Raw genomic sequence first — 16,026 nt, forward strand, 5'->3', positions numbered from 1 at the left:
GACGCCGCGCGGCGTTGCCTAGTAACGTACTCTCCGCGGAGGGGCGGGGCAGTCGCGTTCCCTCGGGCGAGCGGTGCTCAGGACGGTCTATAGTCCTGCTTAGGACCAGCATGCAGTCTAAGCCTGGAGCTCTCGAGCATGTCTCTTTTGCATCAAATCAGGTGCAAGTATTCTAAGGCTCGTCGCATCAATAGAAGAACGCGGCGTCCCCGAAGGCTTTTGGACTCTGATCTTCAGTCCTTTCCAAAGACTTTTCTGCACACACAGAAGGACTCGAGCCTTGAAAGTGAAGGTGGTAGACTCCGTCCTCCCCCCCCCCCCAACTCCAACTTTTGCCTTACCTGCTTTTAAGTAGCATTCTTTACAAAAGTTATATTTTTGCCCAATACTTGTATTATTGGGACACTCTCAACATATTGTACTTTAGTGATATAGGAAACTACGGATGTATAGTAAGATCACAGATCTGAGAGGAGAAAATGAAAATGTGTTCCCACATTTTGTTTTTTACTTGCAAACTTGAGAATCAAGATTAAAAACTTCAACAACTTGGGTGCATGAGGTGGGTGGGGGTAGGTGGGGAGCACCCTCTCAGAGACAAAGGGAAGTGGGGGATGGGGTGAAGAACTTTTGGAGGGGGTACTTAGAAGGGGCGCAACATTTGGAATGTAAGTAAATAAAATAATTTAAAAAAACTTAAACAACTTGGTTTTCGCACCGGTTGACTATCGTTCACACTGAACAAATAGTAGGTGACTACAAACATTTTTTGGCAGGAATTAATGAAGACATATCCTACATGCAAGAATGCCCAAATTAAGAGTAGAGGGGGGATCGAGAGGGGAAATGGACAGCATTAACTAGTAAATCTGAAAACCAAAATTTTCCAGAACACCGGAACAAAACTTCTTTAGGGGAAGCATTTTTTCTTCAAAGCTGCAACACTTAAAATCCCCACCTGCCCCCAATCCACCTGCAAATTCTGTTCCACTGAGCCTTTCCTTATGTTCTCCCTTTAGCCCTTCGTATTATTTAGTCTTTCTGGGTCTTTGGACTATAGCATGATGATCTTTTATTTTACAGCTACTATCCACTTATAAGTGAGTATGTACCATGTTTATCTTTCTGAGTTTGGGTTATCTCACTCAGGATGATGTTTTTGAGTTTCATCAATTCATTAGCAAATTGCATGTACCGCTTATTTTTAAATCCATTGTTCGGTTGAGGGACATGCAGGTTGTTTCCAGTTTCTGGCTATTATGAATAAAGCTGCTATGAACATATGTGATCAAATGTCCTTGTAATAGGTTGTAATTTTCTTTGGATATGTACCAGGAGTGGTATAGGTTGGTCTTGAGGTAGACTGATTCTCAATCTTCAGAGAAACCACTACATTGATTTCTTTTTTTTTTTTTTTTTTTTCCCCAGAGCTGGGGACCGAACCCAGGGCCTTGCACTTGCTAGGCAAGTGCTCTACCACTGAGCTGAATCCCCATTATATTGACTTCTAAAGAACCTGTACCAGATTGCCCCCCAAACCAGCGATGGAGGAGTGTTTTCATTGCTCCACATCCCACTCCTCCAGCAGGAGCTCTCACTTGTGTTTTTGATCTTAGCCATTTGACAGGTATAAGATGGGATTTCAAAGTTGTTTTGATTTGTATTTCCCTGATGGCAAAGGACGCTTGCTGACCATTTCTTTTTTTTTTTTTTTTTTTTTTTTTTTTTGGTTCTTTTTTTCAGAGCTGGGGACCGAACCCAGGGCCTTGCGCTTCCTGGGCAAGGGCTCTACCACTGAGCCAAATCCCCAACCCCTTACCATCTTTTTTTTTTTTTTTTTTTTTTTTTTTTTTTTTTTTGTGACCATTTCTTTTAAGTGTTTCTTGGCCATTTGAAATTTCCTTGTTGAGCATTCTCTGTTTAGATCTTTACCCTATTTTTAATAGGATTATTTAATTTGTTGATGTCTGATTTTTGGAGTTCTTTATGTATCGTGGATATTAATTAGCCCTCTGTCAGATGTGGAGTTGGGGAAGATCTTTTCCCATTCTGTAGGTTGCTGGTTTTTGTTTGTTTGATTGTTTTTTTCCTGTTAATGGTGTCCTTTGTCTTATAGAAACTTTTCAGTTTCATGAGGTCCCACTTATTGAGTTTAGTGAATGTGCAATTCGTGTTCTGTTCAGGAAGTTGTCTTCTGTGCCAGTGCTTTCAAGGCTATTCCCCACTTTCTCTTCAAAGAAGAGTGTGTCTGGTTTCATGTTGAGGTCTTTGATCAACTCAGACTTGATTTTGTGCAGGGTAATAGATATGAATCTATTTTTATTCGTCTACATGTAGACACCATTTGTTGAAATAGCTTTCTTTTTCCATTGTATATTTCTGACTTCTTTGTCAAAAATAAGGTTACATAGGTGTATGGATTTATTTCTGCATCTTCAATTCCATTAATCAATATGTCTATTTTTATGCCCAGACGATCCAGTTTTTATTACTACTATTCTGTAATACTGCTTGAAATTGATGATGGCAATGATGATACCTTCTGTATAAGGATTGATTTAGCTATCTTGGGTTCTTTTTTCCCCCACATGAAGTTGAACATTATTCTTTCAAGGTCAGTAAAGAACTGTGTTAGAATTTTGACGGGGATTGTGTTGAATCTGTAGATTGCTTGTTAGGATGGACATTTTCATTATGTTGACTCTACTGTTCCATGAACACGGAGGATCTTTCCATTGTCTGAAAGCTTTAATTTCCTTCACGAAAGACTTTTAAGTTTTTAATCATGTGGGTATTGCACTTGTTTGGTTGGCGTTACCCAAGATATTTTGTATTACCTGTGATTATTGTGAAAGGTATTATTTCCCTAATTTCTGTCTCAGCCCCTTTTGTCATTTGTATATAAGAGGGTTATTGATTGTTGGGGTATTTTTTTGTTTTTTGTTTTTTTTTAAGTTAATTTTATATCCAGCCATTTTGCTGAAGTTATTTATCAGGTGAAGAAGTTGTCTGGTTAAATGTTTGGAGTCTCTTATGTATAAGATACTATCATATGTGAATAGCAATACTTTGACTTCTTCCTTTCCAATTTGAATCCATTTGATCTCCTTTAGTTTTATTATTGCTCTAGCTAGAGCTTCAATTAAAATATTGAATAGATACTGAGAGTGGGCAGCCTTGTCTTGTTCTGGTTTTAGTGGAATTGCTTTGAGTTTCTCTCCATTTAATTTCATGTTAGCTATAGATTTGCTGTAAATTGCCTTTATTATGTTTAGGTTTGTCCTTCATATTCCTGATCTCTCCAAGACTTTTATTATGAAGGGGTGTTGAATTTGTCAAAGTTTCTTTTTAGTGTCTAATGAAATGATCACATGTTTTTCTTTCACTTTGCTTATTTGGTGGATTACATTGACAGATTTTCATGTGTTGAATGCTTCCTGTGTGTCTTGGACGAAGCCTCCTTGATCATGGTGGATCGATCTTTTTGATGTGTTCATGGATTTTTTTTTCCAAAATAAGGTATTTCTGAATAACAGAGTCCTGCTGTCCTGGACTGACTTTGTAGAACAGGCTAGCCTTACATTCTCAGATATCTGCTTGCCACTGTGAAAGGCATGTACTACCATGATTGGCTTGGATTTTTTACTGTAGCTGTCTTCAGACACACCAAAAGAGGGCATTGGACCCCATTACAGATGGTTGCGAGCCATCATGTGGTCGCTGGCAATAGAACTCAGGGCTTACAGAAGAGCAATCAGTGCTCTTACCCACTAAGCAATCTCTACAGTCTTGGATTTGTTTCATTTTTTTATGTTTGTTTTTTTTGTTTCATTTTTTTTTTATTAACTTGAGTATTTCTTATATACATTTCGAGTGTTATTCCCTTTCCCGGTTTCCGGGCAAACATCCCCCTCCCCCCTCCCCTTCCTTATGGGTGTTCCCCTCCCAACCCTCCCCCCATTGCCGCCCTCCCCCCATAGACTAGTTCACTGGACCCAGGGCTTCCCCTTCCACTGGTGCTCTTACTAGGATATTCATTGCTACCTATGGGGTCAGAGTCCAGGGTCAGTCCATGTATAGTCTTTAGGTAGTGGCTTAGTCCCTGGAAGCTCTGGTTGCTTGGCATTGTTGTACTTTTGGGGTCTCGAGCCCCTTCAAGCTCTTCCAGTTCTTTCTCTGATTCCTTCAATAGGGGACCTATTCTCAGTTCAGTGGTTTGCTGCTGGCATTCGCCTCTGTATTTGCTGTATTCTGGCTGTGTCTCTCAGGAGCGATCTACATCCAGCTCCTGTCGGTCTGCACTTCTTTGCTTCATCCATCTTGTCTAATTGGGTGGCTGTATATGTATGGGCCACATGTGGGGCAGGCTCTGAATGGGTGTTCCTTCAGTCTCTGTTTTAATCTTTGCCTCTCCCTTCCCTGCCAAGGGTATTCTTTTTCCTCATTTAAAGAAGGAGTGAAGCATTCACATATTGATCATCCGTCTTGAGTTTCGTTTGTTCTAGGGATCTAGGGTAATTCAAGCATTTGGGCTAATAGCCACTTATCAATGAGTGCATACCATGTATGTCTTTCTGTGATTGGGTTAGCTCACTCAGGATGATATTTTCCAGTTCCAACCATTTGCCTACGAATTTCATAAACTCGTTGTTTTTGATAGCTGAGTAATATTCCATTGTGTAGATGTACCACATTTTCTGTATCCATTCCTCTGTTGAAGGGCATCTGGGTTCTTTCCATTTTCTGGCTATTATAAAAAAGGCTGCGATGAACATAGTGGAGCACGTGTCTCTTTTATATGTTGAGGCATCTTTTGGGTATATGCCCAAGAGAGGTATAGCTGGATCCTCAGGCAGTTCAATGTCCAATTTTCTGAGGAACCTCCAGACTGATTTCCAGAATGGTTTTACCAGTCTGCAATCCCACCAACAATGGAGGAGTGTTCCTCTTTCTCCACATCCTCGCCAGCATCTGCTGTCACCTGAGTTTTTGATCTTAGCCATTCTCACTGGTGTGAGGTGAAATCTCAGGGTTGTTTTGATTTGCATTTCCCTTATGACTAAAGATGTTGAACATTTCTTTAGGTGTTTCTCAGCCATTCGGCATTCCTCAGCTGTGAATTCTTTGTTTAGCTCTGAACCCCATTTTTTAATAGGGTTATTTGTTTCCCTGCGGTCTAACTTCTTGAGTTCTTTGTATATTTTGGATATAAGGCCTCTATCTGTTGTAGGATTGGTAAAGATCTTTTCCCAATCTGTTGGTTGCCGTTTTGTCCTAACCACCGTGTCCTTTGCCTTACAGAAGCTTTGCAGTTTTATGAGATCCCATTTGTCGATTCTTGATCTTAGAGCATAAGCCATTGGTGTTTTGTTCAGGAAATTTTTTCCAGTCCCCATGTGTTCCAGATGCTTCCCTAGTTTTTCTTCTATTAGTTTGAGTGTGTCTGGTTTGATGTGGAGGTCCTTGATCCACTTGGACTTAAGCTTTGTACAGGGTGATAAGCATGGATCGATCTGCATTCTTCTACATGTTGCCCTCCAGTTGAACCAGCACCATTTGCTGAAAATGCTATCTTTTTTCCATTGGATGGTTTTGGCTCCTTTGTCAAAAATCAAGTGACCATAGGTGTGTGGGTTCATTTCTGGGTCTTCAATTCTATTCCATTGGTCTATCTGTCTGTCTCTGTACCAATACCATGCAGTTTTTATCACTATTGCTCTGTAATACTGCTTGAGTTCAGGGATAGTGATTCCCCCTGAAGTCCTTTTATTGTTGAGGATAGCTTTAGCTATCCTGGGTTTTTTGTTATTCCAGATGAATTTGCAAATTGTTCTGTCTAACTCTTTGAAGAATTGGATTGGTATTTTGATGGGGATTGCATTGAATCTGTAGATTGCTTTTGGTAAAATGGCCATTTTTACTATATTAATCCTGCCAATCCATGAGCATGGGAGATCTTTCCATCTTCTGAGGTCTTCTTCAATTTCTTTCCTCAGTGTCTTGAAGTTCTTATTGTACAGATGTTTTACTTGCTTGGTTAAAGTCACACTGAGGTACTTTATATTATTTGGGTCTATTATGAAGGGTGTCGTTTCCCTAATTTCTTTCTCGGCTTGTTTCTCTTTTGTATAGAGGAAGGCAACTGATTTATTTGAGTTAATTTTATACCCAGCCACTTTGCTGAAGTTGTTTATCAGCTTTAGTAGTTCTCTGGTGGAACTTTTGGGATCACTTAAATATACTATCATGTCATCTGCAAATAGTGATATTTTGACCTCTTCTTTTCCGATCTGTATCCCCTTGATCTCCTTTTGTTGTCTGATTGCTCTGGCTAGAACTTCAAGAACTATATTGAATAAGTAGGGAGAGAGTGGGCAGCCTTGTCTAGTCCCTGATTTTAGTGGGATTGCTTCAAGTTTCTCTCCATTTAGTTTAATGTTAGCAACTGGTTTGCTGTATATGGCTTTTACTATGTTTAGGTATGGGCCTTGAATTCCTATTCTTTCCAGGACTTTTATCATGAAGGGGTGTTGAATTTTGTCAAATGCTTTCTCAGCATCTAATGAAATGATCATGTGGTCCTGTTCTTTCAGTTTGTTTATATAATGGATCACGTTGATGGTTTTCCGTATATTAAACCATCCCTGCATGCCTGGGATGAAGCCTACTTGATCATGGTGGATGATTGTTTTGATGTGCTCTTGAATTCGGTCTGCCAGAATTTTATTGAGTATTTTTGCGTCGATATTCATAAGGGAAATTGGTCTGAAGTTCTCTTTCTTTGTTGTGTCTTTGTGTGGTTTAGGTATAAGAGTAATTGTGGCTTCGTAGAAGGAATTCGGTAGTGCTCCATCTGTTTCAATTTTGTGGAATAGTTTGGATAATATTGGTATGAGGTCTTCTATGAAGGTTTGATAGAATTCTGCACTAAACCCGTCTGGACCTGGGCTCTTTTTGGTTGGGAGACCTTTAATGACTGCTTCTATTTCCTTAGGAGTTATGGGGTTGTTAAACTGGTTTATCTGTTCCTGATTTAACTTCGATACCTGGTATCTGTCTAGGAAATTGTCCATTTCCTGAAGATTTTCAAATTTTGTTGAATATAGGTTTTTATAGTAAGATTTGATGATTTTTTGAATTTCCTCTGAATCTGTAGTTATGTCTCCCTTTTCATTTCTGATTTTGTTAATTTGGACGCACTCTCTGTGTCCTCTCGTTAGTCTGGCTAAGGGTTTATCTATCTTGTTGATTTTCTCAAAGAACCAACTTTTGGTTCTGTTGATTCTTTCTATGGTCCTTTTTGTTTCTACTTGGTTGATTTCAGCTCTGAGTTTGATTATTTCCTGCCTTCTGCTCCTCCTGGGTGTATTTGCTTCTTTTTGTTCTAGAGCTTTTAGGTGTGCTGTCAAGCTGCTGACATATGCTCTTTCCTGTTTCTTTCTGCAGGCACTCAGCGCTATGAGTTTTCCTCTTAGCACAGCTTTCATTGTGTCCCATAAGTTTGAGTATGTTGTATCTTCATTTTCATTAAATTCTAAAAAGTTTTTAATTTCTCTCTTTATTTCTTCCTTGACCAGGTTATCATTGAGTAGAGCATTGTTCAATTTCCACGTATATGTGGGCATTCTTCCCTTATTGTTATTGAAGACCAGTTTTAAGCCGTGGTGGTCCGATAGCACGCATGGGATTATTTCTATCTTTCTGTATCTGTTGAGGCCCATTTTTTGACCAATTATATGGTCAATTTTGGAGAAAGTACCATGAGGAGCTGAGAAGAAGGTATATCCTTTTGCTTTAGGATAGAATGTTCTATACATATCCGTTAAGTCAATTTGGCTCATGACTTCTCTTAGTCTGTCGACATCACTGTTTAATTTCTGTTTCCATGATCTGTCCATTGATGAGAGTGTGGTGTTGAAATCTCCCACTATTATTGTGTGAGGTGCAATGTGTGTTTTGAGCTTTAGTAAGGTTTCTTTTACGTATGTAGGTGCCCTTGTATTTGGGGCATAGATATTTAGGATTGAGAGTTCATCTTGGTGGATTTTTCCTTTGATGAATATGAAGTGTCCTTCCTTATCTTTTTTGATGACTTTTAGTTGGAAATTGATTTCATTTGATATTAGAATGTCTACTCCAGCTTGCTTCTTCTGACCATTTGCTTGGAAAGTTGTTTTCCAGCCTTTCACTCTGAGGTAGTGTCTGTCTTTGTCTCTGAGGTGTGTTTCCTGTAGGCAGCAGAATGCAGGGTCCTCGTTGCGTATCCAGTTTGTTAATCTATGTCTTTTTATTGGGGAGTTGAGGCCATTGATATTGAGAGATATTAAGGAATAGTGATTATTGTTTCCCTTTATATTCATATTTGGATGTGAGGTTATGTTTGTGTGCTTTCATTCTCTTTGTTTTGTTGCCAAGACGATTAGTTTCTTGCTTCTTCTAGGGTATAGCTTGCCTCCTTATGTTGGGCTTTACCATTTATTATCCTTTGTAGTGCTGGATTTGTAGAAAGATATTGTGTAAATTTGGTTTTGTCATGGAATATCTTGGTTTCTCCATCAATGTTAATTGAGAGTTTTGCTGGATACAGTAACCTGGGCTGGCATTTGTGTTCTCTTAGGGTCTGTATGACATCAGTCCAGGATCTTCTGGCCTTCATAGTTTCTGGCGAGAAGTCTGGTGTGATTCTGATAGGTCTCCCTTTATATGTTACTTGACCTTTTTCCCTTACTGCTTTTAATATTCTTTCTTTATTTTGTGCGTTTGGTGTTTTGACAATTATGTGACGGGAGGTGTTTCTTTTCTGGTCCAATCTATTTGGAGTTCTGTAGGCTTCTTGTATGTCTATGGGTATCTCTTTTTTTAGGTTAGGGAAGTTTTCTTCTATGATTTTGTTGAAGATATTTACTGGTCCTTTGAGCTGGGAGTCTTCACTCTCTTCTATACCTATTATCCTTAGGTTTGATCTTCTCATTGAGTCCTGGATTTCCTGTATGTTTTGGACCAGTAGCTTTTTCCGCTTTACATTATCTTTGACAGTTGAGTCAATGATTTCTATGGAATCTTCTGCTCCTGAGATTCTCTCTTCCATCTCTTGTATTCTGTTGGTGAAGCTTGTATCTACAGCTCCTTGTCTCTTCTTTTGGTTTTCTATATCCAGGGTTGTTTCCATGTGTTCTTTCTTGATTGCTTCTATTTCCATTTTTAATTCCTTCAACTGTTTGATTGTGTTTTTCCTGGAATTCTTTCAGGGATTTTTGCGATTCCTCTCTGTAGGCTTCTACTTGTTTATTAATGTTTTCCTGTGTTTCCCTAAGTGTGTTCATGTCTTTCTTGAAGTCCTCCAGCATCATGATCAAAAATGATTTTGAAACTAGCTCTTGCTTTTCTGGTGTGTTTGGATATTTCATGTTTATTTTGGTGGGAGAATTGGGCTCCGATGATGGCATGTAGTCTTGGTTTCTGTTGCTTGGGTTCCTGCGCTTGCCTCTCGCCATCAGATTATCTCTAGTGTTACTTTGTTCTGCTATTTCTGACAGTGGCTAGACTGTCCTATAAGCCTGTGTGTCAGGAGTGCTGTAGACCTGTTTTCCTCTCTTTCAGTCAGTTATGGGGACAGAGTGTTCTGCTTTCGGGCGTTTAGTTTTTCCTCTCTACTGTCTTCAGCTGTTCCTGTGGGCCTGTGTCTTGAGTTCACCAGGCAGCTTTCTTGCAGCAGAAAATTTGGTCTAACCTGTGGTCCTGAGGCTCAAGTTCGCTCGTGGGGTGCTGCCCAGGGGCTCTCTGCAGCGGCAGCAACCAGGAAGACCTGTGCCGCCCCTTCCGGGAGCTTCAGTGCACCAGGGTTCCAGATGGTCTCTGGCTTTTTCCTCTGGCGTCCGAGATGTGTGTGCAGGGAGCAGTCTCTTCTGGTTTCCCAGGCTTGTCTGCCTCTCTGAAGGTTTAGCTCTCCCTCCCACGGGATTTGGGTGCAGAGAACTGTTTATCCGGTCTGTTTCTTTCAGGTTCAGGAGGTGTCTCAGGCAGGTGTCCTGCCGCTCCTGGGCCCTCCCCCACGGGAGCCCAGAGGCCTTATACAGTTTCCTCTTGGGCCAGGGATGTGGGCAGGGGTGAGCAGTGTTGGTGGTCTCTTCCGCTCTGCAGCCTTAGGAGTGCCCACCTGTCCAGGCGGTTGGGTCTCTCTCTCACCGGGTCTGGGAGCAGAGAGCTGCTGCGGGCCGGGATCCGCGTGTGTGGGACTTCCGGTAAACACAGAACGTGCCCGGTCCTAGAGAAATTCTGCTTCCGTGTGTCCCAAACTCACCAGGCAGCTTTCTTGCAGCAGAAAATTTGGTCTTACCTGTGGTCCTGAGGCTCAGGTTGGCTCGTGGGGTGCTGCCCAGGGGCTCTCTGCAGCGGCAGCAACCAGCTGTTTCATTTTTAAAAATTGAGTATTTTTACATCAGTCTTCATGAGGAAAATGGTTGTATAATTCATTTTGCTGAGTCCTTGTGTGTGTTAGGTGTCAGGGTGACTATGATCTCATAAAATGAATTTGGCAATGTTTCTTCTGTTTTTATTTGTGGGATAAAATAGGAGTATTGGTGTTAGCTTTTCTTTGAAACTCTGATAGAATTCTGGGTGAAAATGTTCTGGCCCTGGGTCTTTTTTGGTTGGGAGACTTTTAGTGTCATTTCTATTTCCTTGGGGGTTATAGGTCTATTCAAGTTGTTTATCTGATCTTGACTTAACTCTGGTAAGTAGTATCCATTGAGAAAACTGCCCATTTCTTGTAGATTTTCCAATTTTGTGAAATATAGGTTTCTGAAGTAGGACCTAATGATTCTTTGGATTACCTCGTTGTCCATTGTTATGTAACCTTTTCTGTTTTTTCATTTGGATATTCGTTCTCTGCCTTTAGTTAGGATCAGGGTTGGTCTTTGTTGATTTTCTTAAAGAACAAATTCTTTGTTTGATTCTTCATAATGTTCTCTTTCTATTTTATCTATTTCAACCCTGTGTTTTATTATTTCCTGCCTTCTACTCTTCCTGGGTGTTTGTTTCTTTTGTCCTAGAGCTTTCAGGGGTACTGTTGTTAGTATAAGATCTCTTCAATTTCTTTAGGAAGGAAAGTGTGTTATGAACTTTTCTCTTACACAGCTTTCTTCATGTCCCACGAATACGGGTAGTTGTGCATTCTTTTTCAGTGAATTCTAGCCTTAAAGTTGTTCAGTTTCCACTAGTTTGTAGGCTTTCTGTTGTTTCTGTTATTGCTAAAATCCGGCTTTCATTTGTTCTGCTAGGATGAAGGACGTTATTTCAATTTTCTTTTATCTGTTGACGCTTTGTGACCAAGTAGGTGTTCAGTGTTGGAGAACATTCCATGAGGCGTGCATTTGGGCAAAATGTTCTGTTAGGCTTATTTGGTTAGAAACATGTTAGGTCCATTATTTCTATGTTTAATTTATGCATGGCTTTCCTATCCATTAGTGAGAGTGGGGAATTGAGGGCTCCTACTGTCAATGTGTGAGCATTGATGTGTGATTTAAGCTTTAGTAATGTTTCTTTTACAAATGTAGGTGCTCTTGCATTTTGGGCATAGATGTTGAGAATTGAAATGGCATCTTGGTAGATTTTTCCTTTGATGAGTATGAAGTGTCCTTATGCATCTCTTTTGATTAACTTTGGCTTGAAGTAAACTTTTTAGATGTTAGAACAGCTACACCAGCTCATTCCTTGGGGCCATTACTTGGCATTTTTTTTCTAATCTTTTACTCTATGGTAGTATCTATCTTTGACGTCGAGGTGTTTCTTATGTGCAGGATGGATTTTGTTTTTGCATCCATTCTGAAATTCTGTGTCTTTTTATTAGGGAATTGAGTCCATTGTTATTGAAAAATGTCAATGGCCAAAGATTGTTAATTCCTGCTATTTCATTGTAGTTATTGTTGGTGGTTTTGTGTGTATGTTTGTATATGTTTTGTTTCTTGAGATTTTAATTAAGGAACATTCTGCTATATATGCTAGGTCAGAAATCGATGTGAAATAAAATTATCATCATTTCTAAGACAATTTTTGTGTGTCTTATTTAGCTCATGTTCCCATACTACATCAGAAACTGGTTACTTAAACTGGAAATATTCTCACAGTTCAGGAAGCTGCAAGTCTAAGATCAAGGCATAGAACTTCCTGAGTTCTGGTTAGGAATCTTTTGCTGGCTTGTGGACAGTAGGTAGAATTTTGCACTTTATCTTTGAGTGGCTAGTGAACAGTTTTGGATTTATTTTCCTACAAAGGTACTAATGCCACCATGAAAACTTCACACTCTAATGACATCTCTCATAAAGTATCTCCACATATCAAAAGGAAGGACAGGGTTGGGGACTGGGGTATAGTGTTTCAAAAGATTAGTTTTGGGGAAGCAACCATACAATTTTACTTTTTTTCTACAATTTTCTGGGTAATTTTGTAAACACATTTTAATATAATAGTCTAGATATCTTAAAAAGGGAAATATGGCAATCGACTCTAAAATTTTGATTGGTAATTGTGGTTTTCAGATTAGAATATTCATTTGTTTAAATTTTCTGGGTCTCAAGTATAAATGTATTAACAAGTTAACAAACATTTTAAGTAGCCATCAAAATTTTTTGTTTTGTTGCCTGATATTGAAAATAAAATTACACTATTGTTTTCCTAATTTCAGAGAGAAAACTGTTATAATTGTAGACTTTTGTCTTTATTCTTTTATTTGTTGTAAAAACATTTCATAGATGTAAAATTTATACACAATACAATTCAGTCTTTATGGGTTTTAATATATAGAGCTGTGCAAATGTCATCAGCATAATCAAACACAGAACAATAAATGTTGGTGCTTAAGTCCAAGCTCTCAGAAGCACATCCGCAACTGAGATGAGAAAATGACCTGGTAGGTGGTGTTTTTCAGTTTCAGTCCTCACGTGCATAGTCACCCTGTGAATAATGAACAGCACAGTGAAAAATAATGATGTTTATTTTTCCCCAAACATTGCTGAAAATGAGATTGATGATGAAAAACCTTTGTAATACTGCAGGACCTTTTTGAAATTTCTGTTCATAATGCAATTTTTAGAAACCAGAATACAAAAAACCTTTAAGATGCTACTACTGGTTACTATTGAATACTGTTCACTTAACAACTATTAAGTGACTAAAAACATGTTTTTAGTTTCAGTCTGATTTTGCTTTCCATGACTTTTTTGGCTATAAAGGAGATAGTTCTCAAAAGAGAATCAATTTGCTACACACTTATGTGTGCCTTTTTGGAGAAAGGTCTCAGAGATCTTTACCTCAAGTCAGTGTTCAAACCAGTTGGCAAGTTCCAAGTCAGATGTTTGTGCACTTGCCAGTACAATGGAACTAACCTGAATTTCACTGACCTGTAGAGTAGTATTTTCCATGCCAGCAATCTTTTAATAAATTTAGGTTAATCACATAGATTTGTTTGGACAAATACTGTGACGTGTTATAACTATATAATAGTAATTTTTCATATATTTTAGAAAACGACTGTAATTCAGGACTGGGTTGAGGGATGATTTGCAAGTATTTTGTAATAAAGAGAATAATTTATTAGTTTACAGCTTATTGGATTTACAGTATGTGACATTTGTGGAACATCACATACACCTTTCACATATATACAGGATAAATTAAAAATGTGTACTGTATTATCATAATGTAGTAAATAGTTAAGAAAATAAATTTTTATTTGATGATGGCAGTACACCAGTGCTTCCTCCTTCTCTTCCTCCTCCTCTTCTTTTTGCCACTCCCACATCTGCAGGGGAAGAAGTACTGAGAATTGAGGATTGAACCTATGGCCTGTGAAAATGCCCTAACATTGAGGCATGTCCTCAAGCATAACTGAGTGAATTTTAAATAATCTTATTTCGTGATAATAAATAATATCAAAGTTCAACTGTCAGCTCTCCCTTGAGCTAATGGTCCATCAAAAGCTTCTATATCACAACTCTTCACTGTCACATTTTTAAATTTAAATTTGCCCATTTTTTCTTCAAATGCTCGCAGCATACATTTATCTTCTGCATTTTCTAGGTTAAAAGAGGTTTCAAGGATAGTTAATCCTCTTATGATAGATGCCCCTGCTCATAGCACTCGTGGCATAGCAATCTGACAGATAATGCAAGGGCCTTTTGAAAGTTATATCCAGTAATTACAAACAGAAGGTACAGACTGTATTTAAACAGAATGTGCAGCAGAATGATTTTTAGTTTTATACTCTTTTTGCCTTTCAAAGATAATAACAAAAACAACATATATAGTATACGATTAAATATTTTTGCTCTGGAAGAGTGGAATTGAGAATATTTTCCATTTTGACATTAATTTTTTTAAGTCGCATTCATAGCAATGGTTTTCATCAAGATATCCTCATCTGTATGTGTCACTATTCTGTTTTCACTTATCCTCTCCACTGGTTTTCCTTGTGCCCTCCCCTTCTATAGCTGTTTCTTCCCCATAGTCCTTCTGCTTTCTTATTATATGCATTCCATTACTTTAACTCCTACCCCCTTAAAGTCTCTTCTTTATTACCCTCATCTTATCATGACTTACAAAAATATACATGCATGCACATATGTGCACATGTGCACAGTTTTAAATTAAGTTCTGCATATGAGAAGAAATGTATTTTTCTTTGAATCTGCTTATTTTGCTAATTACATCTATTTCCCTACAGCTGTGATTTTTCTTTCTTTACATGTACATAAAATTCCACTGTGTTTATGTACTACATTTTCTTTATCCTTTCATCTACGGATCGATTTCACAGTTGTAATCACTAATACTGAAAATCACCTGTATGGTATGTTCACTCTTCTTAAAAGGCGGGAAATATCCATAGGAGGGGGTATGGAAGCAAAGTTTAGAGCAGCGACTCAAGGATGGCCTCATCCTGCCCATGTGTGGCCCATATATATATATATATATATATATATATATATATATATATATATATATATATATATATATATATATATACAGCCACCAAAACTAGATAAGATTGATGAAGCTAAACATGCATGCTGAAAGGGACTGGATATAGATCTCTCCTGAGAGACACATCCAGAGCATGTCCAATACAGAGGTCAATGCTAACAGCAAACCACCGAACTGAGAATAAGATCCCCTTGGGAGGAATTAGAAGAAGTATTGAAAGAATTGAAGGAGCTTACAACCCATAAGAACAACAATGCCAGCCAACCAGAGCTTCCAGGGACTAAACCACTACCCAAAGACTATACATGGACTGACCCAGGGCTCCAACTGCATATGTAGCAGAGAATAGCCTAGAAAGGGCACCAGTGGAAGGGGAAGCCCTTGGTCCAGTGCAGGGGAATATGGAGGGGGAGCATTAAGGGGGATATGTAGGGGGAATACCATATGGGAGAGGGGAAGGGGGAGGGGAAGGAATGGGGGCTTATGGACAGGAAACTGGGAAGGGGAATAACATTTGAAATCTAAGTAAAGAAATATATCTTAAAAAAAAAAAAGAGTCCTTTGGCTATATATCCAGGAGTGTACAGCTGTGTTCTATAGCAGGCACCTCCATGCTTGATTTCCAAAGTACTTGCATGAATCTTGATAAAGATTCCTCTTCCCAACATCCTTCTCTTTTCCACATCCTCACCAGCAGTTTCTCTCATTTCCTTCTGTTCTTGTTTTTCTCTTTCTTTCCTCCCTTCTTTTTTAATTTTTTGCTTGTTTTTGTTTTTTGAGACAGGGGTTCCCTGTGTAGCCCTGGCTTTTGCTTTGTAGATGAGGCTGGCCTCAAGCTCAGAGATCTGCTTGCCTTTGTTGGAGCTAAAGATGTGGACCAACACTGACTGGCCACCATTTATTTTATGTAGGATAGCATTCTGATTGGGGTGGTGAGGACTACCAAAGCAGTTTTAATTTGTATTTCCTTGATGATGAAGCATTTTCAGGTATATATTGATCATTTAACCTATTTATGGTTAAACGATTTGAATTTTGGGGGCTAAA

General features: G+C 38.8%; 1 protein-coding gene across 1 annotated transcript in view; it reads right to left on the bottom strand.

Moving 5' to 3' along the window:
• Positions 1 to 12,692: 12,692 nt before the first annotated feature.
• Positions 12,693 to 16,026, bottom strand: part of Lrrcc1 (leucine rich repeat and coiled-coil centrosomal protein 1) — a 34,655-nt gene continuing 31,321 nt past the window's right edge. Inside the window, exon 19 of the mRNA XM_087616663.1 lies at positions 12,693 to 12,951. Within this exon, the coding sequence (XP_087472789.1) occupies positions 12,928 to 12,951 (24 nt within the window). The 3' untranslated portion in view covers positions 12,693 to 12,927. The remainder of the gene's footprint in view (positions 12,952 to 16,026) is intronic.

The sequence above is a fragment of the Rattus norvegicus genome, chromosome 2, assembly GCF_021556685.1.
Source record: "Rattus norvegicus strain SHRSP/BbbUtx chromosome 2, alternate assembly SHRSP_T2T, whole genome shotgun sequence".
NCBI classification, from domain to species: Eukaryota; Metazoa; Chordata; class Mammalia; order Rodentia; family Muridae; genus Rattus; species Rattus norvegicus.